Raw genomic sequence first — 27,735 nt, forward strand, 5'->3', positions numbered from 1 at the left:
GGTGGCTCGTGGAGCAGGAGAAAGCTGAATGACCCCAAACCACACTCTTGAAATGCTCTTTGCTCCCCAGCTGGCAGTCGGAAAGCACTCCCGTGACAGACGGGGGCTTTCTGGAGTTGCTCTCCTGCCCTCTCTGGCTCTGACCACCAGCACCACAGGACAGGCCGCCTGCTGGGGCCCAGTCTGCGAGGGCAGTGCTTGGAGCAGGCGCTGTAGGCTTTTTTTTTTTCAGGCTTTGCCTTGCTGGAGCCTGGAGCTATGGCTGGAAAGTGAACAGGTCCTGACCCTGCGGCCTTGGCTGGCAGTGGGCTTTTCCTGGCTTTGAGAAGTGGGTGGTTAATGGTAAAAATCAAAATGCTGAAACACGACTGCTTTGGATTGCTCTGATACCAACCATCTTCCTTTGCCATGTATCTTTGTTGTAAAGATGTTGCACAGGACAGCGGAGATCTGGACAGACCAAAACTCCTCTGCCGCTAGCGTGATGCTAATAATAATGAGCAGCAGAAGCCCAAAAATCCTGGCGGTGTCCCACCCTTTGCGTGGATCTTGTAGCTGTCTCGGTTTAATAATAGAGAGAAGAATCCCACCAGGCTGATAGTGGCTGTCAGTTGTTTGACTGGCACTCGTATTTAAAAGGCCTCTTGGCCAGAGATGTGTTCAGCCTTGTCTGTATGTTAGGAGCAGCTGTGTGTCAGCGTGCACTGAAGCTCAGTCGGGAGGGCTGTGCGTCGAATAGCAAGCAGGAGTGTTTGGAGGCTTTGCTGCCTGCATTGCTTTTCCTGGACGATTAAGCAGTTTGCGTTTGGAAGTAATTTTCCTTCTCCTAAATTCTTCTCAGCACCTGCTGCTTGTTAATCTTTGCATAAATGAGAACACGAGCCCTTATCTTACGCTCAGGAGGGGGGTCATCAAATGGTAGCAAAAATGTGCGTTTGAAAATGGGCAGCTACCTGATCCCACGGAGTGGAGTAATACCACATTGGTTGGTCTTCTCACCTTTAAAGGAGAGAAGCAAATAAAACTTAGCCTGGAGCGATCCTGGACAGAAACTCTCCTTTGGAGAAGGAAAGGAGGTGGTGTAGGGATGAGGTTCCTCATTCAGAGCTGTGGAAAGGTTCTCTTTTGTCCTTGCGCTGAGCGTGTTTGGGGGCAGATCCTCTTCAGCAGGGCTCCAGCAGCGTGTTGTGGCAGCAGAAATGATGGGTCCAAGCCTCTCATGAGTACCTCTGCTGGCGCAGGCAGACAGTGAGGCTGAACCAAGGGCTTGGCACCTCAGGAACAAGGCTCTCAGTGCCTCTCGCCATGGGAGTGGTTTTTCATAAATCTGCATAAAATAAAAATCTATATATTTTTTTCCCCACAAATGCTGAATTGTAGGTGAACCCCATCCAACTTGGAAATCATGCTGGGAGTGTTGGTGTCCCTCGTGGGCTCCTGCATGGCATGGTCAGAAGCATCGTCAGGAACTGCCCTCTCTGCTCCCTGCATCCGTCTGGCCGCACTGGGGGAGTAACCCTGATGGTTTCCTGTACTTCCTTGACAGCACTGTGTTAAAATGTAAAAATGATCAGAATTGGAGTAGGAAACTAATGAAGAGAGCAGCAAAGTCATAGCTACGAGATAATGATGATTGTCAAAATCTGTGCTAATGTTTTACAGCTTAATGTGATCGATGTAACAGTTGAAACAGCAGCCTCGAACAGGATGCTTCTGTGAACAAGATGATTTATCTCAGCAAATGCATTCACATAAATGTTTTAAAACAAAAGGACAGATAAATCTGTCTGGAGCCCACACATGGTAGAGCTGCCAAACCTGCCACCTGTTAAAGATTTTAATGACCTGTTCTGTATTTAATGGAAAAAGTCAAATTAATGCTGTCATTAGCCTTTGCTGAGACTTCCCTCATCTCAGGAGCTGGGAGGTAGCATTTAGCACATGCCTCTCAGTGGAGCAGCTCTGCCCTTCTAATTAAACAGCAGCAAGCTGGCAAAGTGAGTGCGGTGGGTGCTGTAAGAAGGGCTTGGGGCTCTTCTGTGGCTGCAGGAGAAGGGCTCACCCGTGCCTCCTGGGGGCAGCCTGTTGTAAGAGAGAATGGAGAGAATGAAGAGGCTTCTGCAGCACTGCAGACACAAAACGAGTGCCCAGGGAAGTATTGGATCCCCTGAGAGTCTGCAGAAGATTTACATGCTGTTTTTTTTTTTTTTTTTTTTTTTTTTTTGCTATTTTGTTTTACCATTGGCAAGTTAAATGTGTGTTGTAAGGGCCTTAGGTTGCCATCTCAGGTTTTGGAGATGCTTATTGTGAAGAACATAGGATAATGGATTCTAGTGTGAATCCCCACTCTTTTCCATCCAGTATAGGGGACGCTTAGTTCCTTGTTTGTCCTTTGCTGCCTGTGATTTCTCAGCCAGGCATGCTTTCCACATCTGACACTCAGGTGCAGTTAAGTTAGGCAGTGACTAGGCCAAAGCTGTCTGGTATCGCAGAAGGGATGTAAGGCAGGAAGGTGCTGTAAAAAGTCAAAGCCAGGAGGACAGGAGATGGAATAGGAAGGGAGAAAGCTGTCCACAGAGTTGCGTGGTACTTGGGGAAACTTGGCTGGAGCATGCTCAGAGCTTTTAAAGACAAACAGGGATTGTTGAGAAGACGATGACTGGGAGAGAGGTGGACAGTGGGCATAATTCAAGTTCTTGAGGTTTTGACTGACACAAGACAACTGCTCTCTGCTCACATCAGAGCTGATGCAGTCGCATTGCAGTGTTCATTTGGCAAAGTCAGTGTCTGTGTTTCCTCGTGAGCTTGTCCTGTCTGTGAGGACTGGCTCAGTGCGTGTCCCTCAGCAGCAGGGCTGTTGGTGTTAGCCTGGGGATTCCTCGTGCCTGATGTCAGAAATGGGCTCCTGCCATTTGTGTGGGGATTGGGCCTGGGCAATAATAGCTGTTAGTCAGCAGTGCAGGGCTTGCAAAACTGAACCCTTAAAGTAAGATATTAAAGCCTCATTAAGTACCTTCTCTGTATATTTCCCCTTCAAGACATTTTGCAGGAGCTTTTTCCCAAGGGCTCAAATGTGAGATGGGAATTGCGGAGCTTTCACATGGGTCTTCTGGCTGACCACTAGCTCCCATCAGACACAACCAGGTGGCAGTTTTCACAAGCAACCTCTGCATTTGGAATGCCCACTCCCCTTTCCTTACAGCATCCTAATCGCTACCTTGCTCTCCCGTGATGATCCCTTTCTCCAGCAGCAGTCAGAATGCTCAGACGGCCGATATGAGCTGTTTTTTGTTCTTGGCCAGTGGAAAGGACCCTTTCCAGCAACAGCTTGAGGCAGGGAACCATCCGGTGGCCAGAGGACTGCTGGTTGTTTGCCAGAAAATCTGCTGTTTGCTTTCTGTTCACCCGCTGTGGGAGCTTTGTCTTGGCCTCTCCGCTGACATAAATTGTGGTTCGTCCTCCCTGTTGGTGAGGGATATTGCAGTCTGTCTCGCAGACTTCCATGGTCATTTATATTTTGGTAACTTATTAAAATAGCAACGTGGAATCTAAGCTATTTCTATGAATACAGCATGGAGCAGAGCAGCTGCTGCAGCGCAATTAATTACGCTGGCCTCCAGTCACCCCAAACCCATTTTTACCCAAGTCAGTCTGGCACTTGGCGAGGTCCCCCAGCGGGGCTGTAGAAAGCTTGCCACACTCCCGGAGGGAAGCAGATTAGCCACGTTTCGGTCCTTAAATACCTAAAGCCACAGTAACCCCCTGTATGGCCAACTGTGTTGGGCTACTGTGGTCCCTGGGTGCGTTGCTTGCCCTGCAGCAGCTCCCGCTTCACTTGATATTGTGCAAGCGTGTTTCAATTGATAGGTACTTCTCTAGTGTCTCTTGTGCCCAAGAGCCTAGTCTTTAGAAGACCACCTTATATTTGTCTAAAACGTCTGCTTTCCATGGCAAATTAACGATGTTGAAGAACCATGTCAGTGTTTCATGCACTTGTGTTCATCCAGTAATGAAGTTTGCTCTAGTTAATAAATTTACTTTTAATCAGCCAAAATTGTCTGCTCAATATTTAAGCTGCATATTAAAAATGTTTAAGGATACTTTTCAAAACCAAAATACTTGGAGAAAGGAACAACTAGGTCTCACGTCAAAGCTGTAGAAATGTGAGATCTGGCTCAGGTATAAAGATGAGAAACTACCTGAGAAGTCCAGTTCTCAATTAGAAAAGGTGTCCTAGAACGGAAGAAACAGGCTAGTATGCTTTGAATTCAATAAAAATAACAGAAAAAACCTATACCATACGCAAATTGTACAGCTGGAGAAGCAACCTGTAATCAGCAAATGGGATTTTCTGTTGGCGTTAATTGTTCAGGTAGCTCAGAAGACCCCAGGCTCCTGGAGATGGGGCTCACTGCTAATGAGCAGTGCTGCTAATGAGTGTCCTCCCTTAGACAAGTGCCTTACGCCAGCTGCCCAGAAGCCAAGTGGGATGTGTAAATGTTTCTGTGGTATTTGCAGTGCAGTAGTATTTCTAAGCTGTGCTCGTAAGCATTTATTACCTAGACAAAATATAAACAGCACATAGATACTAAAACAACAAGCCATGAAGGCATTAAAAAACCTGCAAGAGATGTATAACCCTTGCTGTTAAGCCCTACTATTTTTTCACATGAAAGTGCAGTTCATTCTTTAATGAAAAAGTGAACGATGGTGACTTTATAGGATCAACTCCCCTGGAATGTGCTTGCTAGCTGAAAGCAGACAAGAACATTTGCAGAGGAAAGAGGAGAATCAGTCAGTGGAAGTATCTGCCACTTCTCTGACCACGTGCTGAGAAAGTCGTGTCTGCAATTGGCAGGTCCCCGGCAGCAGCGGGAACCTCTGCTACTGACTGGCCTGGGGACGCCGTGCCTGCTAGCAGGGTGCTTGGCAGCATGCAACTGCCTTGGGAAGGAGCTGCGTGGGGTGGAATCCTATGGGCTTTCACTGCTCACATTCAGCATGGAAATCCAGAAGACAAACGCAATCCAAACAGCCTCAGGTCATCCCTTGTCTCCAGATGAGAACAGTTAAGGATTGCTGATAAGTATGTGCTTTCACCTGCTTCTGAAGCACTTTGGTGCTGAAGAGCCTGCAGTTCAGCTCTTGATTGTTTCATGTTCTGTTCACATGGGACTTAGGGAACAGAGGTGGTTGCCTTTAAGTAAGTGACAGCCAAATGAGGTTTCTTCTGAAAGAAGGCAGCAGGTGAACCTGAACAGGTCCAGGCTGAGGCTGCTGTGGTTCAGAAGGGATTGTCCCTGCTCTTTGTTGCCACCCTGGAGGACAGAAGGCAGTATTTGTCACTGATAATTAGTTATCTGGTGCCTTTTATGGTGTGCCAGGTCTTGCCAGTCTGCTCTGAAAGGCCTCTGTAATGATGCACCTATTGCTTTTCTGCATTGTTTTTTGAGAAGGTATTGCAGTTAGTATTTCTACGGATTCTTACACTGTTTTCCCCCTAAATTAGTCCTCCCACAGTGTGAAAGCATAATTGGTATGAGTCCCAGCAAAGCAGTTGATTATCATTAGCATTCTGGTAATTTGAAATGTTTTTCTTTCCATCACGGACTCGATCCTAATTCTTTCATTCAGCCATGGGTGTTTAGCCAAGGAAAGAGTATACATTATATTGGCGTTACCTTGGAGGTAAGGCAGCTGCATGCAGTGACTACTGGTTCCCCACCTTTTCAAAACAAGATAAGAACCAAGATGGAGTAGACAGTTCAGTTTTAGGGCCCTGTTTTTTTTTTTTTTTTTTTTTTTTTTTTTTCCTGCCTCTGAATCCTCTTGAAAAATGTTTAGTTCAATATTTAATGACTGACTTGGTTTTTCACCCGTTCAATCATACATGCTGCATTATATCTCTGCCGCTGTTTCTGTCAAGGCTGTCACCAGAGAGCTCTGTGTATAAACGCAAGGCTGTACTTGAAACTGTCTGCTGCCAAATACCATCCTTTCAGGCAACAAATGCATTGTTGAGGCCCAGATATTCTCTGGACTACGAGTCAGTAAATTTTCATTGCAAAAGGTCTGTAAGACATGTTCCCCAGCATTCTGATGCAATAAAAAGCATTGTGCTGTATTGGCTCTTTTCTTTGGTGGTCTCTCTCTCTCTCTCTCTCTCTCTCTCTCTCTCTCTCTGTGTATATATATATATATAGGTCAGGATATATATATATTAGGTCAGGATACCTGTTTTGGTGCTTGTTACCAAGCAAACACTACGTGTGGTATTAACTTCTGTGGAAGTGAATTTGGTTCTTGATTAGAAAATTAAGCAAAAACTTAGACTTTAACCTTTTCTTAAGGAAAGGTCCCCTTTATAGTTCTCTGTAGGGAATTTCTGGGAACTGAACAGCAACTCTCATTCTTCCACGGAAACAAACCAGAGTAATGTGTTAACGTAGTGGGAGGAGAAAATGTCAAATGCAATGGAATTTATGCCAGAAAAACTTATACTATCTATTGACCCCATTTTATTCAACCAACTCTATTTTTTCTGCAGTTTGTCTGCGTTCCTGGTGTGTTACATCCCCCTCCTCAGCGTGCCTCTAGCACAGCAGCATTTCTTTGACTCTTGTGTTGCATGCTGCACAAGTACGGCCAGCTACAAAACTGCAAGCTGGTGGCTGCATTACCTGCAGTCCATTGAGCCAGAGGTCTGTTTACTTAGCTGGCATTAAGACCATCATACTTCAGTGCAGAACATCTGGCTCCTTCATTCTTACGGCAATTAGGTCTGTTGTGACTGCTGTTGTTCCTGTTGTCATACTGTTTGTTGTTCTGTGCGCCAGGAAACCAGACATGCTGTGCATTGTGCAGTGCAAGTCCTGTACGGTTCATATCGAGCAAAACCTCTTTCCATTACGCAGTGTTTGGCAAAGGGACTGAAAACCCTATACAGAGCTACTTCCCCTGTGCAGTGGAGAAATGCTCCGAAGCTGCCCCAGTGCCTTGCTGGGTCGAGCAGCGAGCGAGCTTGTGGTCGAAACCTTTTGGGCTCGGTGGTGGTGACTGCCCGCCTGTCTCTCAGTGCTCACACCAAATGAGCCGATCTGTGAGGGCTGCAGGTTTTTTCCTGGCAGGGAAAAAAACGTTGGAAACTTTTGCTGCCAAAGCAACACAGGCACTTCTGCAATGTGGTTAACCAAGCTGCAGTGGCAAACAGAGGAAGAAGCCTTGTGAAGGTCCTCCGAGTCCACTGCAACGGCATGAAGGTAGCAGAAAACTCCTGGGAAGCTTCCCACAAAACAAAACACACAGAAGGAAACACAGCACTTGGTTGCAAGAGGAAAGAGGATATAGTAATCTGTGATAAATCTTGTTGACAGAAGTTGGAAGGGTGAGGAGAACACCTGATAGGAGCGACTGCTGATAATGTGGACTTGAAGTAGCTTTCTGTAAGGGCTGGCAGGACAAGCTGGCAGGAAGCAGGCAGACTGGTTGAGCCTTGTAGAAGTGGGTTAGCATAAATGCCAGAAACACATCTGGGCAAGAAAGCAGTTCATTTCCTCATGTATCAACATGCTTTTTGAGTAAAATCCCTCCAGATGTATAGAAGATCAGGTATTTGTAGTCAGCAACTTGGAGGGCATGGGAACTCCTTGTCCCATCAGGTTCCCCGGGACCACTGGAGTCCCTCTTGGACGTGGGTGATGAGTGTGGGGTAAAATCTCCCAGGTGAGGCTGTAGTACTGTGATCCAAAGCCAAAGTAGGCTTAAGTCATTCCTGCTGCACTGCAGTATTTTGGCAAGCACATCCTTAAGTGGGCCTTCAGTTAGAGGCTGAGTATATGCAGATCTTAAACTTTCTTGAAAATTCTTTTAATCTACATGCAACATAAAACCAAGCTTTAACTAGTTGAAGCTTTGTAGCTTTGACAGCCCACGGTCTTCCACATATGTGTTTAGAAAAACATATGTATGTATTTTACATGCTTCGATGTTTCCAATAGTAGTTTTAAAAATACTAAAATATATTACCAATTGAGAGCATGTTTTCTTTTTAAATAACAGCAGTGTTGTGTATGGTGTTACTGAGATCACTTCAAATAAATGTAGCTGCCATGTGGGATTTAGGCTTTGCATTTTAGTAGGGGAAGTAAGTTTCATCTGTAGAACAAAAGAGCTGAAGTTACAAATATTATGACTGTTTGTTCTTAGGTTCTTAAAAGTCTGTCGCTATGACAGCTCACTGTGAAGTAAATATTGAAAGGATTGTACATCAAAGAATCAGAAAGCATCACATTGTAATGAGACTGCGTGCGTACAGCTAATGAATTCACAGCCAATTTAAGTGCAGTTTTCATTTACTGTCTCATAAATTGATTCTAGGTTACAGTGCTGTAGGCTAGGTCTCCTTAATTTTGTGTTTTTTTGTTTAATTGAATAACATGGCGTGTAATTACCGTAAGTATGTTTATATATTCATCAACACAAGCTCCTGAGCCACTGAAATTTGCTCCAGAGCGAAGACTCTGTTGTGCTCATCCCATGATGCATGCAGAGCTTTTCTCGATTAAAAACAGTTCAAGCTGGAAATTACAATGGGCAGCAAAATTATGCCAGTCATAATGGTTTATGGCATGTGACATAAAGTACGTGTCGTTAACAATGCTTTTTAAAGTTACACATTCTTTGGGTTAATTTTTCTATTTGGTTTTGCCTTCTCTGTGGTGAGAAGGCTGTCTCATGGTCCCTGTCCTCTTTCCACCAGTTGGCAGTCCTGCTCTTAGTGTAGGTCATAGCAGCGAATGCATCAAACCAACCCCTTGTGTCTCAGATAAGTGTCCCCTGCAGCACACTGAGGCGTGAGTGGTACAAAAATCTGTGTGGTATTAAAAGCCTAACAGAAGGGTGGAGAAAAAAAAAAAAAAAGTTAAAGCCATTACTGAACGCCTTTGTTAATTAAGGTGTTCTATGATGTTGGCTTTTTGGATAATCCCTCCTCAGTCTTGCTTTGGAAATCAGCTGGCCAGGAGCAATGACACGCATTCATGTATGCTGCTGCCAAAAAGAGAAAAAAGGAAGCATTTGTCTATCCAAAGTCAGGTAGCAGTTTTGATCCCCTATTTGATGTTTTTTTCCTTAGGGTACCATCTTTCTGCCTGGCAACAGAGTAATTGAACACCCCTGCAATGAAGAAAGTCCAGGGAAGTTCCTTTTTGAAGTTGTTCCAGGTAGGATATTCTGCTCCTTGTACAAACTGTTTGCACTTGTATTCTTGGTGACGAATGGCCACATCTGTTTGGCCAGAATAGAAGCTGAAGGTGATTAATGATTCAATTTAAGGAAAAAAAAATTGGTTAATTTGTTAATACTCTGATTCATGTTTTTTTTTTTTCACTTACCTCTGGGCAGCATAGGAAAACAACGTGGTTTTTATTTGTCAGTGTAAAGTATGATTGCTTTGCAGCCAGGTGTTGTGGCATCAGGTGGAATACAGGCGGTACAAGCGTATTGTGCAATTATTTCCAATGGTATTGGATGTCACAAAATGGAACTTCTACTGGCAATAAAGGGATCAGTTGCTTGGCAGCAACAGCTTCTCAGTGTAGCCTGTGGTCTGATGGCACCGGTAGCAGCACCTAGCATTGCTACCCTGTCCCTGGGGGTGGATAACAACACTGAACATTGCTGCTTTGAAACCTGAACTTGTTTATAGCGTGGCTTTTCTTGCTCATGTTTTTCTGGGAGTGGGTTTGTCTAAAGAGCATTGCCCTGCCAACTGAGTGGTACTCCTGCCTGCCTGTATTACTGGAGTGATTTGATAAGTGTCTCCACATCTGGTTAGCCCACTGTGTTTATTCAATATATTCTCTTAATCCCCATGTTACCTTCCAGTGTACTTTCCCATTATGGCTATTTAAAAGGATGGATTGTGGATAATGTTTATTGAAATCGATCTCTGTGCTCTTGCTCTTAAACCAAGTGGATATGAACTTAAAAACTTGTCATGACGAATATGTGGAGATTTTGATATATTGTGAAGTGCAAGAAATAGGAAATACACTTCCAAGTTAAGGAGGCCACTCACTCATCAGGTAAGGAGGAGCAGAGCAAAGTGGAATTTGCAGCCGCAGCTCAACACAGAGTGCCTTTTGTTTTGTACATAGTAAGGAATCCAACTATGACAGCTACGTGCTGTAAGGGGTAAGTATGTGAAGAAAGCGAGCATGGTATCTGCTTTTGAGGTTTCCTTAATGCTCACCCCAGCTTGAATTGATCACATTTTTAAGTTTTTCCCTGTGTTCTCTATCTTACTTGTTGTTCAAAGTACCAAGGTAAACCTGTTAACTTTACAAGCCTGGGGTCGACTCTAATCTTGATTCCGCTGAGAAGTGTTGAGAGGCACTGAGCTTGGTGCTGTTGCACCCATTCCTCCTGAAGGACAGTGTTAGGGGAGAAGCAGCCTCTGTTTCTGCTGCAGCTGGAAGGCACTGCTGAAGAAATGCCAGCTGTGCATCTGGCTGATAACAGGGTGGTAGGAAACAGTATGGGGTTATGGCTACAGCAGCCACATACTTTGAAGGCAGGCCCTTCTGTGCATCTTGAAGCACCTTCTGATGTGCTGAAGTTGTGTGTGAAGCTGTCCCAAGCAGCACCGATTCCCCTGGCATGTGCAGAGCACATTTGGAGGCCGGGCCTTGCCAGCGAGTTGGAATGGCTGTTTGTTGCCTACACTGCAGAAAGCTTCTGGAAAACACTGTGTTTTTTCCTGTTCTTGAGGTGCTGGGACACTGTTAAGCTTCAGGCATCACCTGTGTTGCTTCCTTTCCCATAATTGACTGCTCTTCCCTGGTTTTTGGAGTGCCAGCAGCTCTCAGGACATTTCCTGCCAGCCTGAACTGTTAAGTGCCCAATGTGGTGAAGATAAGAGAGGGTTCCTACCTATCTGGGTTTGTTAGCTTGCTTTTCATTCCGAGTATGAGGTTTTGAAAGTGTTTAATGTAGGAGTGCTATATTTATTGCTTGCCCTCTGGTAATGACTCTGCGGCTGTAGTGACACTGGAGCAGTTGTCCTGGGGAGATACTGTGCCATGGGGTCACGACAAAAATTTACGTCTTCAGCAGCTCCAAATAAAACTGAGACACAGACCAATCAGGAAGGCATCCTAGTGCCCATGGAAGCATTGTCAGCTGTATGTTAAGCAGAGACAAAGTGAGTTTCCTCCTGCTGTTGTGTCACCCTTACTGCTACAGGCAAGCGCTGTCAGTGCTTCGTAAGGGAGCTGCTTGTCACCAGGGTGCTCCTGGGGACGTTGGTTGTAGAGGTAGATGGCAACAATGGGATGTGGTTTCATAGATATAACTAAGAAAAATATATTGTAGCCAACATTCTCTTTAGCATTTCTCAACTTTTGTGTAAGAAAACAGCTACGTAGAAACGAGATCTACTTGCAAGGATTTTTCTTTTGTCAGCCTAGCTGAACCTCGTGTTAAATGCATGGCACTAAGGCTCCCTCTCTTCTTGGAATGATGCTTTATAATCCCAAAGGCAGCAGTGACAAGTCCTCTTTTTGTCTATCACATCAGTGGGTGGCCAGAAAACTTGTGTGTGTGTTTGTTTATTGGAAATACATGCAAATCATTTTGGGAATGCATGTGGGAGTTGGTTTGTGCTATGAAACTAATTCTCTTTGTACGGCCGTCTGTGAAGATGAATGAAAGAGATGTATGTGTGGAGACAAATGCCTTCTAGTTTTGTTGGTGCTGTAATTAAAATACAGATGCTTGAATTTGCATTTTCAAAACATTCTGTTCATTCCTTAAGCTGTGACATTATTTAACGCTTGATTTTTATTTTTTTTCCCCCCTGAACTGATGAAGATACTCTACAGGAATGGAACTATCTCCTGTACAGCGTGGGGCCAGGCTGCTCCGCTGTGCTGGCGTTTTCTGCACCGGAGTCGGTGTGACCGCCAGGTGATTAATGACTGGGGTTATTAACAGCCTCCCTCGCGCTCAGGGGAGTGTTTCATTTCAGTTGTGGTGGTGGCTGCTGAGCAGGGATTAAATAGTGACTGGGTAGGATGGAAATGAGAAGTCCCTGTTGTCTTCAGAAAGGGGCTTTGTGGAACCTGAAGTATTGCAGTCCAGCAGCAGTGTCTCTGAACTCCTTGCTGCTTGGGTAGGGCTGAGCTACCAAGTCACTTGATGGGGAACAAATGAGAAAATCGGCATCTGTATTAAAGCAACTTCAGTGAAAAATCCTTCCAGTTTATATGCTGCCGTAGTAATGTTTCTGAAGATGCAACAACTTGCATGCCCCTCAAATTTTCTTTTGTGGCTGAAAATCATTTTTGTGCTTAGATCTCAAGGGTTACTCAGCTGTTCTGCAGGAGCTGTAATATGGCAGGGAAGTCGCTTGGCTCTGCTGCTGCTTCTCTCTGGACCTGTGGTTCTGCTGATCTCGTGTCTGCACAGCTCCAGGGCTGTCTCCCTACCCCCAGAACATGGGGTTAGGCCTTTCTTGAGCCGTGGATGGTGGGGACTGCAGAGAGCAGGAATTACCTCAGCGCTGTCCACTCCGCATGCTCACAGGTTGGTTTGTCAGGCCCAAGAGCTGTGGACAGGAAAAGAGGCTGGGAAGTGCTGCTGGAGAATTGCACTGCTCCTGTTCCCATGCGTGGGTTCTGCACGAACATCTTTTCAGGAGGCAGCTACTCTGTGACGATGGGCAGCGAAAGCATCGCTTCTGTGGTGCAAAGTGAAATCAGGCCAGATGGATTGCCCCAGTGACACAGCTTCAGCTGCTTCGAGAGGAAAGAAACGCTGGATATAAATCTAAATAGGACATGCTTAAAATATTTAACCTACTTCCTGAATGCTTTATCTGGACAGAGTGTTAAACAAAAGTGGTTTCTCCAGACTGCCACACACCAGCCTGTCTCAGGACTCACTGTGGCACTCCAGCAGTGTGTGTCTCTGATGCTGATCAAACAATTGGCTGCTGTTACATCTCAGCTTCCCTCGTAAGAATAATTTTCAGGTAATTTAGGGGTAGGTTTTGCAGATCAGTGCTAGGAAAGTGCTCCTAGATGCTGTCATGGAGAGTGCCCTACTGAGCAGTTTTATATTATTTCGGAGGACTTGAGTTGCTGCTGCTCCCAGCCTGCCAGAGCTGCTTGCTGCTCTCTTCTGGCTTGAGGTTCCTGCGCTCAGCTTTCCCAGAACAGTGAGCAGCACTTCATCAGTTTTCTAGGCTGGCCGAATGGACTTGTGAAGTCTTGGAATACAGAGCACTTCGCCAGAGCCCATGGCTTTATTAGAGAATCTCTACAAGGAAGTGAAATATTAATCCTCAGAACTTTGAAATCATTAAAATGATTTTTTTATTAGTCAGAAAAAAAGGTGTCCACAGGCCTTTTTCTTTCTTTCTGTCATCTTCTTTTTTAATTGCATACCATCTGGCAAATGGAGTTTCCCGCAGACTGACTGTTCTGGTAGGGAGCATGAAGTGGGTTTGAGTTTTTTTTTTTTTTTTTTTTTTTTTTTTTTTTAGGGTCCTTTACATAAAAGGATGGGATATAAATTATTTTGCTTCTACTGCTGCAGCAGGCTTTCCTTCCTCAAAACTAATGATATTTGTTCCCAGTTCCAAAGGACAGGGCTATTCCACTCTTGTGGCAGAGCCATTTTATTTTTAATTCAGCTGAGATACCGTAGGTCTGTGCACTGATGGCAGGGATCTGGAGGGAGCTGGTTTCTGTCTGTACATGTCACTCTGATTCCACTGCTGCCAAACAGGCCCTTGAGCCTCTGCCAGCATGTCGCGAGGTTTCGGAAGATAAATGGCTGCCAATGCGTTGTAAGTTATTAAAAACCCTCCAGTTCCCTGTTGATACACAGTGCTTGGCACAGAAACCCTCTGAGAATTTCATTGTGGGTTCTTGAGCATCTGAAACGGGAAGGCTGCAGAATGAGGGAATTTGTGCCACCTGGAGATGGGTAGAGGTTTCCATCAGGGGCCCATCGGGGTCTGGAGTATCTGGATTTCCCAAGTTCACTTGTGTACCTCTAGCAGGAAAAAAAAAGTCAAAACAGGATTTAAATACAAATGCTTTTTTTTGGTCATACAAGTGATTTTTTTTTTTCTCTCCCATATATCTTAACACTGATTATTAATTAACTGGATTGTCTTAATTGGTTGAGCTACAATGCATGGTCTCTCAGTGTTTTGGAAGCACCATACAGTTTCATTCTGTAATGTGTGCAAGAACAATGCTGATCTTCAGATGCTAAGTGCTGCTTCCAAACCTACTGCTGTTGTTTTTAAGATGTGCTGCTGTTTTTAAGACACTTGCTTTGACTTGCTCTATCCCATAAATACGTTCTGCAGACTCTGTTTCAGTGCCATTCTCTTCTGCTATCAGTGCTTTGTGGTCCTAGAGGTCATGGCACAGCATGGTTTCTGCAGGACTTCTGAGGGTTGTCTTGATGCAGAGGCACTGAACAGGCCAGATGGTTAGGTGAGACGTTGCAACGTGACTGACAAAATTCAATCTCAAATCTAAGGGATGGAAACACTTTAGAAAGTTTTGAACCCCCATGATTGGAAGATGAGCTGTTTGCTTTCCATAAGGACTTAAACTTGAGAGAAATAAGGGGTGAGAGCTCTCTGCATAATGTGCTCTCTCAGGAGTAAATGCCGTGTCTGAGGTGAGGATACGTCCCTGCATACTGCAAGTAGCTTTTCTGGAGGATTAACAGAGTGTTAGAAATGCAGTGCACTGAGCAAATTCCCTTCTTTGGGCCTCAGGAGAAAAGTGTTGGTGTACAGAGCAGTTTCCCACCCCATTGAGAAGGGGGAAAAATGAAAAAAGCCTTTCCATAGCACGCACACCCACTAGCACTGAGATGCTCTCATGCAGATGCTGTGTTGCATTCACCCTAAGCATGGCTAACCAACAATTGATTCCCTTCTCTGTAGCACATAAAACCCAAAGGCTGTGTATAAAACCAGTCGGCTTTGGCTTGCTCCCTGCGCTGAATTCCTGTCTCCTCCTGGTATGACCCTGGTGGATTTAATTGGCGCTGCCACGAAGATGAATGCCTCCCCCTGCACGCTCTGACAGCCAGCAGTGCCTCTTCATTAGTTGTCAGCAGCACAGGACCTCAAGGGCATTGCTGATACTGCCGGCTGAACTAATTGTGCCTCTGATATCTTCTGGAGGGAGCAGCCAGGCTGTTTAATCAAACGGGCACCAGCTTCACTGCCCAGAGGAATCTCTATAGCAGCGTACTGTGCTAGCGCAGCCGTGAGCACTGTTTTCTTCCCCGTGGAGGTCTCCTGAATGAGGTGCTGGCCTTATTAGTGCAGTGCTTTCTCAGAATCCCAGAAATGTGCTCTGTAGGGAGCCACCTTGCTGTGTGCCGACGGGGTGGCATGCTCTATCTTGCTCTCGGCCTGCAAAGGAAGTTGTACTAAACCCCACCTGCTTTTTTAAGCGACCCTTGGAAATGCGTGGAGTCAGTGAGCCACAGAAAGGGAGCTGCCTACAGGCTGATGGTGTTGGCACCGGGGGAAAGTGCTCTTCTCTGTCCTGAGCAGCAGTCATTGCGATGCTCAGATACTTGAGCTTTCTGAGAAATAAAACTCAAACCCTCCCAATTCCTGTAGCTCTGTGAAATGAGGTGCAGGTCATGCCATCAAGCTTCTGCACTGCTGTCATAAAACCTGCTAATTTCAAGCTCAGTTCCCTACAGGTCAATGCATAAAATAAACTTTTTTAGCTATTTTTTTCCCCTACATTTGTTGTCATGACTACTGAGGAACACTGGGGGAAGGCACTGAGCTGAAAATACCTGATTATTGTCCCAGGTTCAGCAGTGACTGGCTTGGTGACATTGTACCAAGTCCCTACTTCGTTGTACCCGTGTGTCCACGTGGCTTTGAGGTGACACCTGCAAGAAGTAACATCCTTGCACATTAATGATGTTCTAGAAATGTAAATCTGAACTAATGGTAAAAGTAAAGTTTTTGTGTCGTTTGTTCTGGGAAGTTAGGAGGAGACGAAAGGCAAGGACTGTGATACATATTTGCTGCATCATGTGAGCAGTTTCACTCCCTCTCTTTCATATGGAAGATCCTTGCATGATGTTCCACCTTCTTGCATTTGGAAGATGTAATCCCTTTTTCTGGTAAAACTCCAGCACTCATAGCTAACACAGAAGAGTCTGAAATATATGATTTAATTACCAATCTCTACTGAAATACAGAAAAATTAATCCATAGATTTTGTGGTCAGCCTTAAAAATAAGCTAGTAGAAATCAGGGTGGTTTAGTTCACCTGCTTTTAAAACCATAGGAACTAAATCTAGATGCAAGAGGTATTTTGAACCCTTGTCTAAATGTCTTCTCTGAAGCATGCAGTATGTGCAGAACAGGCACGTTACCTGCACTCATATGGCTTGGCTGTGTGACTGAAGCCTCTGAAACATGAGCCATCAGAAATCTGAGTAAATGATGCCTGCTATCACGATCCCTTTATTTCATCTTTGTGAATGAGTACAGAGTAGAGGCTGAAAGTGTGTGTATTTACAACACTAGCAGTACCACTGCCTGCTTTCTGAACACCAGTGCCTTGCCAAGGTCTCTTTGAGAGCAGGTGGTGGATGAAGTGCTTGTGGAAACTCCCGAACACATGCAGCTTTCATTGACCTTCCTGCAAAGCAATGCCACTTTATTTTCAATCATCTGTTCTCAATGGCATTAATTTCAGGTGGCAGAGTACTGCATGGCTGCTCTGCACGTGTGCAGATTGTTCGCATCGCTATGCCTTGAGTGAAACGTGGGATATGAAATTGAAGTTAAAAAAATCGATGTTCAGTTGCTGCTTCTACTTCAGAAGCAGACTGCTTATACTTAGCCCTGCTCAACACCTGATGCAAGTGACCTGATGTGCTTGTTTCACAGGTGAGGTTAGCCGTGCTGATAATTTTGACACGCTTCTTTCTCTGTGTGACCCACTGGTATCACTCTGGATGTTGTCTGCTACTTAGAAGAGTCTGGGACACCTTCAAAAGCCATGTAGCGTAGAACAAACTTACCAGTCAGGTTTGTGGTATGTGTCTTCCACCATCAGTATACCTGGGTATGGGATTTGCTCGTAGGGGGGAAGGGGTAGCTCATATCACAGAAGTTGTGCCCGAGGACACTTCTTATTTCTACTCAATTTTAAAAGGTGCAATGGTGATGAATTTCAGCACCTCAGCGCTGTAGCTGGCACTTGAGCTTGACCAGAAATGGCTCTTGGTAGCACTTTGTGGGGCTGAAGGTAAAGTAGGCCCCAGCTCTGTGGTTTGAATGTGTTGTGAAGGTACAGCAGAGATTCAGAAATCTCTGTGTTGTGGTCATTAACTATGTGCCATGGATACACCTTTGTACTTGCCAGCACAAAACTATGTATTGTGATACTTCTGGGCTTTCCAGGTGTGTCAAGGCAAACCTTATGTCTCAAAAGAAACACCATTACTTGTGTCTCCATAACTAATTTATTATTTTTTTTATGGTTCATTCATGTCCCTCTAGTGGTGGCAGCAAAAAGTCCAGTGAAGTGATAGACGCATCTGTGTTGAACACTCTGTGCAGGGCTTCCACCTTTACCTTGTTTCACGTCAGCAGTATGCAGAAGATACAGCTTGAGACTTACGTTTCCAAAAAATGGTGTGAAGTGGAAAGGAAAGGTGGTGCTAGGAAAAATCGGAGTCAGAAGAGGCAAAATGGTAGGGTCTGTATCCTCCAAATGGTAATGCCTAGCACCTAGCTTATCTGAGCAGAAATGGGCTTGTTTTCTTGAAGTTTCCTGATCTTAAAGCAAGTTTGCTTCTTGTTTTCTCATGTGCTTGGACATTGCTGCCTGATCTCATTCCCCGTCCTGTGGCTGTAAGAGCCTCGGAGGTCTGGTCTTCATCCAGTCCTTCTGCAGGCTGTTTTTGTCTTCCCTCTGTCCCACTGCTGGTGCTTGGGAAACCCTGATTGCTATTTAAATAAGACGGTTCTTTCTTGCCTTTTAGCTGTGTGTTAGAGAAGTGGAACAAAATTTGAAGCCTGCGGTGAGTGCAAGGCCCTTGCTAGTCTTAGTTTATTGATTCCAGCTGTCAGATCTAAGGCTGAAGAGCAGAACTTCCACCTCGCAGCTGCCGGTTTGAGTTTATTCATGTACTGGTACTTGGTGTTGATTTGCTGTGCAGAGTGGTGAAAGCCATGCTAGCCTGACACATTCCTTCTGACAGCAGAGGGGAACCTTTCTCTGGGACAGGAGCAGCTCCACACAGGATGCTGTGTTGTCTGTCCTCTGCAGGCCCAGCTTGAGCTGCTGCCCAGATCTTCTTCTGTGCTGTATTTCAGATCACCACGATATGAAGTGAGTGGTTAGCTTTTGTTTTCTGGCAGAAATTCTGAGGAGGAGCATGTGATTGATGCGTGCCTGTGAAGAGAGAGCTTCAAATGGCAAGCCCAAGGTCAACTGTCAGGTCTTAATGAAGCCTGATGTGATGATCAGCGCAGGAATAGTGTCGAGGAGCAGCACTGGATGGTGTTAAGTCGACTTCTGCTTCAGACTGAGCAGGCTTTGCAGCGGGAGGAGGTGAGGACTGCTCTCGAGGCAGCATCCCAAGAAGACCCGCTCTGTAAAGGGCTCCTTTCAGGGGCAATTAGGGAAAATGTGACGGCCTCGTGTGTCAGCAGGGAGAAGGGAAGCACCCGGGGAAGGCTGATCTTTGCTGTGTGCCAACTGCGGCGGGGCCTGTGGGGAAGACGCCATCTGCTACCGCTTGGCACGGCTTGGTTGGAGCACAGAGTGTGTCATTGTCCTCGACCTCGGCAAGAGGAGCTGGCGCCGAGCCCGTGGGTGCTGCCCCCGGGAAGGGACACCGTGGCCACAACACGGCAGCAGCGTGGGCACTGCGGAAGAGGGACGGGGAGCCTCGGGCACGGCGGGGTGTTGCTCAGAAGTTTTGTGCTTGGCTGGGAGTGAGTGCGTCCTACGTGCCTGGAGGCTGTCCCCAGGCTCCCAGACTGTGGTGGAGTAGCGGGCCTGTCAAGGGCAGTGACACCAGTAGCACTTCTAGAAATGTTCAAGGGTAAGAACGGGAGGTTTGTGCGGCCTGATGAGGAAGAGCTGGCTCCGTGGAGACCTTGCTGGACCTGGACATGATGAGCTGAACTGGGGATGGCTTCCTCCAGGACGGAGCACTGCAGCCCTGGGCCTTGCGCTTTGTGCTGCAGGTCGCTGCCATCTCTAATGTCACTTTGCTTCCTGGGGGCAGAAGAGAGGAGCATGGTTCTCAGCAAAAAGCTTGGGCACAGTGCTGAAGCCACGTAGAGCTTCGCTCAGCATCGTGAACAAAATGATGCATGAGGGGGGGGACGGGGACAGTACTTCATGCTGCAGGCAAGCTAAACCCAAAACTCAAGGTCTGGGAGACAAGAGTGGTTGGAGCTGAGGAGAATGAATAATGGAAAGAAATGCTGGGCTACCAAAAAGACATGTGAAACAAGCATTTGCCCTGGAGGAAATGAAATAATTTGGGCTGCACCTTCTCATTTCCTTATCAATGGAAAGTCGAGTCAAGCTGTGATAAACAGCAGAAGAACCACCACAGTATAAATGACTTTTTGCAGCGCTGGAGAGGAAAGCTTGCAAAATGGTGAAGGAGAACCCCGGCAGGATGAGCAGCCTGCGATTTATTATGGGCCCGTGATGGATAAAAGCACACTTAGCTTCCATCTGTTCTGTTTTGGATGATGGCTCCAGAGAGGTCATGGCTTTGGCAGTGACGGATATTTGAAACCAAGGCCATTTTTAGCTGTTCCAAAATGTTTTCCTACTCTCTTTGTTGGACATCCATTTCTCTGAGTGATACGTTCTGCCAGATGCACTGCAGGTGCTGGTTAGCTGCAAGCATTGGTTAACGCGAGGCTCTCCTCCCTGTTTCCTCCTCTTCCACTGCTGAGCTTGCCACAGCAGGGAAGGGGAGGATAATAGGTAGATATTTTGGCACACTTCAGGTAGGTTTACTTTTGCTTTCCTGGAAAGGAAATTCCGGAAACTCTGTCCTAACTGAAACCAGGACAAACATATGCATAATTTTCTTGTGTTTTGTAACTGTGAAGTATTATACAGAGTGAGTGCAGCTTGAGTAATAAAGAACCCAGATGTCCATCTACACTGTGATATGAGAAAGGGATTACCGACCAATGCAGTGTGTTCCCTATGACAGCTGAGCTGCAAACATCTCTTTTTTATGTTTGTGCTATCTTGCAAACAAAAGCAGGCATCCAAGTGTGCCTTTTATAATTCTACCTTAATTAAAAATGAAGTGGGAGTACAGGAAGCCATGCCCCAGGCATGGTGGTAGCACTCAGCAGCAATTCTGAATGAGAGGAAAGCAGCACGGGCGGTCAGAGAGACCAGGGTGCCGCCTGGGGAAGTTGTCACAACAGCAGGAGCTGGGACGAGGGACAAGCGTGGCTTTCCCCAGAGGTTTGTTCTTTCTGCGTGTGCCAAGTGGCACTTGTTATGGATCCATGTTTTGCACAAATGAGTGCAGATCCACCTACTGTGGTTCCATGGTAATCATCGTAGATTTCTTTTCTGACACTGAACCAGGATTTATGTAAAATGCTGTAATTCCTATGTTCGCTCTGAATGCAGATTTGGGGTTCTCCTTTAAAATCCTTGACAAAGGTCAGTTAGACATCAGTGCAAGAAAACCGATTTAGAGAATCCCCAAAGGTTTTTTACATGCCAGTCCTTTTCAAGCCATGCTGTTTGGCTGAGAAGTGGGATCTTGTACAGAAGGTGCCGTAGTACGCATACGTGTGTATGCTGATTTATTGTGTTTTGGGTACAGCTTTGTCCATGCATGCAGATGGTGGGAGAAGAAAAATGTGAAATTCATTATCCACTTGACAGTGCTTTTGATCTCATGGGACTCCTACGTACCTCCGTGATAAAACCACGCTTCAAATAGGTTTGGCAGAGCGTGTCAACACCACCGCTGGGATAACGTAGGTTTAATGTCCTCAGAATACTATTAAGTACTGTTAGATCTGCAGCTTTTTTTTTTTTTTTTTTTTTTTTTTTTTTTTTTGATGCATCAGCTCTTTTAATTCCTTTTCTGTTTTGACAGCATCAATTACATATCAACACGTTATTTAAAATAAATAGATGGGGAGTACTCCCTTGCAAATGCCCTGAAGATCCAGTTGTGTTCATAAGTTACCTTGCTCTGACAAAGGCTGGGGAGAGTTTTAATAAGGCTTTTATTCCATAGTAATTAAATAATGTCTGACTGATGACACCATAACTCAACAGATTAAATTGCAGTGTGGAAATGTGGAATGTGTCCCGTGGAGATGCACGTCAGTAATGAGAAGAGCTGGGTGGTATGTGACACCCCCTCAGACCGTGTCAGCCCTGGGTAAAGCGGCTGGGCTGTGGAGTCTGAGAGTGGGGCAGCCATGTGTAACGTGTTGTTTGAGGTGTGTTACGTTTCTTGGGCTGTAGGCAGAACTGAGACACATGCAGCATTATTGAGGTATGTGGATTTTAACGTAAAACCATCACTGTAATTGGTTACCATCCTTCTCCTTTGTATTTTTATTTTTTAAAACAGGTGGCTCATATGGTTCAGCACCTGACTAAAGTCTTTACCACAAGGTTGTGGACAGTTTCAGCCTTGGTGTAGGCAGAGTTCATCCTTGGTGGTCTCTTGTGCTTAACCTGTGCCTGTTTCTGAAGAGGAAAGGTAAAGATTAACTGCTACACTTAGATCTTCATCTTGCCCTTTCCACCTTCAGGGGCACAGCTTGCTGCTAAGGAAAGCATCAGGGTTTTGCACAGCCCTGTTGTTCAGCACAATACACGTTCCCTTTACTAGTAAGGTGGGAATTGCTTTGTGTGAGGTGGTGAGATCTACACCGTGTGGCCTGTCATGGTAAGTTGAGTGGCTGCTGTCACTTACGTACTGAAGTGCCTGATCTTGGGCAGCTCTTAACCAAAATGAAGTTGAATCCCAGGCTGGATTTTTGTGCATCAGAAACAGTGGTGCCTGATCTCTCACGATGCTCCCCAGCAATATTTTCTTCTGCGGAGTGACAGAGAACTCCCTCCTAATAGGCATTGCCAAACAGGCTTATCTAACGGCCTTTGTCTGTGCTTAAAATGAATCCAAAAGCATAAAGAGATCAACCTCTCCAAATCCGTTTATTCCTTGTGCTGAGGTGGGTGACCGAGCAGCAGATAAAGACGTCTCAGACGAACAGAGCTGGTATGCAGGCTGAGCTCTGCCCTGACGCGGTGCCAGGCACCGAGCTGAGAGCACTGCTTGTTGCTGCAGCTCCACTTCTCTGGTGAGTCTGTATCCTGTGGCACTGGAGCCGTACTGGAGCCAGGCCCTTGGCTGTTCCTCTACTCAGTGGCTTTTTCCGAAAGGAATCGCCATCCCCTTTCCATCTCGGACACGTTCCCTCTCCTGCACTGTGCACCCTTTGCACCGGCTGGGGTCTCCCAGAGCTGGTGCGGACGCTGTGTGCTGCCTTTCAGGGAGGCCTTGAAACTGAGGGAATTTCACAGTGGGTGTGACAGCGAGGTTAATGCAGTGAATATTCTGTTTCCTTTGTGACATCCCGTGCCGGGTGATGCAAGCCAAGAGCACGGCAGTGCTGCCCTCTGCAGCCCCCCGTTGTGCTGGCCACGGGAGGCAGTGGAGTGGCTTTTAGGGCAGCCTGGTGCAGAGGAGGCTGAAAAGCTGCCTGCCCAACGTGCCTGCTGCCCTACCTGGTGGCCCCTGGTGAGTGCTTATGGATGGCAGTGATCACAGTGTAGTACTTATCTGGGATAAAATGATACTGGGAGAACGGGCAGGGTGTCCGTGTGTCTGGACCATGCACTAGGGTGACGCTGTGAAGAAGAGGGAGGTTTGCTTTGCATCTCCCACAGCAGCAACCCTGAATGGGCTGCAGATCAGTGGTTAGATCTCGAGATGACTTCAAACAAACCCTTTCCTGCTCTGTTTTTGTTCCCACACAGGGCATTCAAGTCAGCTTAACTCAGGGCCTGACATGCAGAAGGAATGTGGCCTTCTGCCACCAGGTGTGCTTAGCTTCCTCACCTGTATTTTCTGGTGTTAGTAGTTGCAGTGCATATCTATCCTAAGGAGCTGCTTGCTCTCTTGTCATGCAGTTTATATGAAATGCTTTCCAGTTATTTCCTTTGTAGCCTGCTGGGCCCTAGGATGCTGTCAGTGTTAATGTGTAACTACAAAACCAGGTGTAGTGGCGCTGTGCTAGTGACAGGCACGCCTCCTGTTTGCTGGGGCTGCTTGAACACCGCTGTATTCTGGAGGTGGTGTGCGAATTGCTGCCACTGCTCTGCGTGATGAAAAGCTCTGGGGTAGCTGATCCAGCCCCCAAAGCGTGGCTTCTGACTCGTTGCCCTCATCTTTCTGTTAGCACTAGGAAAAAGCTGGACTTGGAGTTTTGCAACAGGCACAAGCACAAGAGCCGTGCTGCACCCCGTGGTTGCAGCATTTCTGTCTTGAGTACGGGGCTCTTACCCACGTGCTTTGACTCGTGCAGCTGTGTCAGAAAAGACTCCCTTGAATACCTTGCTTCGGGGGAAAAAAAAAAAAAAGAGAGAGAATGAAGTGTTCCACCTTGTATTAACACATTGCAAAAGGAGCTTCTGCTGATGAGGGATGATTCACTGCTCTGGCAGCAGAGAAGCGCCCACATGCAGTTATTCCAGGTTGCTGAATGCCAAGCGCTTGCCGTGGTGGTTGACCTTCATCTCTGTGTAACTGGGAGTACTTGGAAATCTGGCCCCAAATGGCTTCCATCCATTTCAGAAGCGCTTCTGTTCTTTATTCTTCCCCTGTTCCAGAAGGAAAGGTTTGAATATTCAGTGGTTAGGGTATGATGTTAGAGATACTTGGCTAGCTGGTGTTTCACCTGTGTAATGTCAGGAAGGCATCAAGAAGTGCCTGTTGCTAATGGCTAGTCAAAAAGAAGCAGAGAGGATTGAGGAGGGAGAATACCAGTTGTCTTGGGCCTCCTCCTTTCCTCCTGAAACATTTATGACCTCTGTCTGGCAAACCACCCCGGTTAATAAGAATTTTGCAGCAGTACCTCTGACTCCTGAGACTGGTGGCAAAATTCCCAGCAGCTGTAAACAAGATTGCAGCCGGATGATGACAGGATGTTGTGGAAAACACTGCAATGCCTTGAAATTGGAAAGGGGATTTTAGGTTGAAAATTCCTAAGTCTCCAACTGGAATTTAGCTGTAGCCGTGTTTACACACCCCCCTCTCCCCTGTGTAAATGTGCTTGGGGGAGTCATCACAAGGACTTGAATAAGTGCATGTGGTCAGGAAGTCTGTTCCAGATTTCATCCAAATGCCCTATATGTAATGATACACCACGGCTCTGGGAGTATGTTCTCAAGTGTAAAAGCAAACAATAACATTCAAAGTTGGCCTTTTGTTCATTGCAGATTTCACTGTGTTACTGCACTGCATGAAAAGAATAAGAAGCCCACAGTAACATGCTCTCTAAGCTTGCCCATAGCTTGTTATAAAGTTTTTAGAAAAAAAACACGTGAGGTTGAGTTACCTCTGGAAGATGTTGACCTTTACAGAAGAACAATACCTATAATCTGAATTCTGCTGGCTTGAAATTGATCCTCTTTAATTGACTTAGAGTACTTGCAAAGATCAGATCCTGTTTCAGCGATAAGCCATTTAATAATGAAAACATCTACAGAGCATGTTTTTGCTGTGTAGAGGCATGTGTGCGCACAAATGCAAGCATGTGTACTCGGCGTTGCATGGTGATATACATGTGGACGTGGTTAAAAGAAATCTTTCTCCTTTGTGAGGCCAGAATTGCTGCGTCTTACCAATAAAAACCATCTACAGTGTGACAGCCTTTGGAAACATCAGACACCCCCCGCACTGTAAGAGCTCTTCCAAAGCTGCCCTTACCTTCTACGCAGAAATCCTCTGGAGGAAGCTCTCCTGCCTGTCTGTGACATACCTAATGCTTCACAGTTCTGCATAGAGTGCAAGATTTTTATCCTGTAAAAAGGAATGTATTTTTTCTTTAAAGCACAGGCTTTGGATTAGATAGAAATTGTCTCATTTTAAGATAAGGAAACTCGTGAAGTTGGACCTTAGTAAAACGTTTCTCATTTATTGAAATTCCACCTTAAAGTTAATGTAGCTTCCCTCGTTGCCTGCACCTGAAAACATGATGCTGGTCTGGTTTTGGGATTATTTTTAAGAAATTACAGAGATCGCAGGTTTTCCCTGCGGTATGTGAGCAGCTGGAATGTTTCAGGGGGGCAGTATAAAAACAGTGCTGTTTGGGTCCTGTAAGCAGCCAGCGCGCTGGAGCTCTGCGCTCTGCGAAATCCCATCAGTGTGTCCCGTGAGGCTCGGCCGAAGATGAACTTACTGTTCCCTTCATGTCAGGAAGCAGAAGAAAAAGGGCGTTCATGTACAAACACTTTCTGCTCAGACTTGAGTCTTTTATTTTTTTTCCAAGATGATTTAGTGGTAGTGACTTAATGACTTTGAATGGCGCTCAAATGAACTGCTGCCAGTCCGCCCTAGATAACATAACCTATCTGCTCGATGACTGATGGCAGTGATCAGATTCACTTCGTTACCGATGAGGCAACTGGGAGCCTGTAGGCAAAGGTGAGAATGGCAGGCAGCAAAATTAGTCTGCCTCAGGTTCAGGACGCTGCAGCCACTCTGTGGTGTGAAGAATGGGGGAGATTTGGGGGTTTTTGTAGTGTTTGGGTGGCGTGGTGCTGCACTGGGGGGTGACAGCACACTTCAGGCCCTGGTTGTCTTCAGAAGCTGTTTCTGGAGGGGATGGGTGAAGAGGGCATCTTCTGAGTGCGTGTGATCATAAGTGAAACTCATTGAAATCGCTTCCATGCTGTCGCTGAAATTTAGTGCCAAGCAGCTACTGCTTGTGTCTTGGGCTTCCCTGCTGGAGTACCACGCGTACACCAAAATGTGAAAGGGGCTAGCACCCAGAAAGTTGTTAGGAAGCCCTCTGGTTTTCTAAACAGATGGAAAGTGCTTTTATTTTTCCCCACCGAGAAGCAGAAAGTGTGTACCTGTGTGCCGTGGCCGCTGTCAAAGTTCTGGGTGCAGTTTTGGGTTGTGGGACGAGCTGTGGGAATGGCTGCTCCTGGCTTGGGCATTGTGCTGCTGCTGCTGCCCTGCGCTCTGGTGGAAGCAGGTAGGAGGAAAGAAACCTAGCCGATGCTTCACTGGATTATTTCACTGTGAATTTATGTAGAGCTATTTGTTTCTGAAACAACAGGCAGGCAAAGCTCCAGCTGAGCTATTGTCTTTGTGGCCACCAACACAGAACTGAACGGTGCAGCAGCCACAGAGAAGCTGTGTCCCAGAGGGAGCCTCCACCTGCATGCAAGCAGGCAGGTTTTCACCCTGCACTGCACAAAATGGCTCAGCCTTCTAGGTAATTGTTACACAGCTGTCCCTCCAAAACATGACAGCAGCTAAAAACCCTCCCCCTCCCATACATTCACCACGGTATAATTGTGATTGGGGTGATTGCTCGGTCCTTCTGAGACCAGTGTCTCTTGACAAGTGAAAGTAGTGGTGCTCTAGCATAGGAGATGTTCCTAAGGACATTTCGATTTGCAGAAAGATATTCTGATTTCTGAGAGGGGAAGTCCACATTTGCAAGCTGTGGTGGCAAACGGCCACTTGCATTTCCCCAAAGCTGAAATTCTTGGAGGCTGTTGGAAGGTTTTACATTAACTCGGGAAGCAAATAACAGTGGAATTCAACTCGTGTTGCTAGCTGGAAAGTTAATTCCTTCAATGTTTTAATGCGTAATGACTGTGAGCCCAGTTGGATTTGTGGGATATTTGCACGCACAACTGCCACATCTGCAGATAGCACTTTCCCAGTGCAGTCAAACCCCTGTGTTTGTGACTGGCATACCTCAGTTTTACGTAGTGAAAGCTTTAAAGTCAAGCAGCATGAGAGAGATAAGGTGTGTGCCTCGCAGCTGGATTTCTGTAAAGGTTTGGAGTATGGAACATGGGAACCCTCCAAAACTGAATTGAAAGAAGTGTTGCCTACCTCCATGAATTGCCTGGGGAAGGTAGGGTGAGTGTATGCCCTCAGACCTAACATTTAGGCTGTTATCACAGCTTAGGGTGGCTGCCCTTGGACCAAACGATCTACTGCTTGCTCCTGCAGAAGCCCCTACTTGTGTGGACCCTGGGAGGAGAAGTAGCGACAATTAACAAAGAGTTAATAAATCCAACAGGAAATCTGCGTGAGGAGGGTCAGCACGGAACTGGTGCTTCTTCCCAGAAGCAGCTAGGAACCTGTGGAAGCCAGAAAAAGCCCACTCTTGTAAGTGGAGCACTGGGACCTAAAACCTGGGAGGTAATGCAATTTGTAGCTCACTTGAGAACTCCAAGTCAAGAGAACAAGCCAAGATGGGAGACTGAATTATCTATAAAACTGCCTGTGCAAAGTGATTTCCTTTCTCCTTCCAAAAATGTAACACACGTGAAAAATACAGTTTTCTTTCATTCTTGAATCATCAGTGACTGAAATGAATCCCATAAAGATCCTCAGTACGGGAGAGACAGTGTTGTTGCGGCTCTGCTACTTGGATTAGCCGAA

The 27,735-nt window shown here is 46.1% G+C and overlaps 1 protein-coding gene across 1 annotated transcript in view; it reads left to right on the forward strand.

Annotated features, from left to right (window-relative positions):
* Positions 1 to 27,735, forward strand: part of ARHGAP24 (Rho GTPase activating protein 24) — a 168,801-nt gene that overhangs the window by 38,300 nt on the left and 102,766 nt on the right. The window contains exon 3 of the mRNA XM_084285504.1: positions 9,134 to 9,221. Coding sequence (XP_084141630.1) covers positions 9,134 to 9,221 — 88 coding nt within the window. The remainder of the gene's footprint in view (positions 1 to 9,133; positions 9,222 to 27,735) is intronic.

Source organism: Netta rufina (genome assembly GCF_964035555.1).
Source record: "Netta rufina genome assembly, chromosome: 4".
Lineage (NCBI taxonomy): Eukaryota > Metazoa > Chordata > Aves > Anseriformes > Anatidae > Netta > Netta rufina.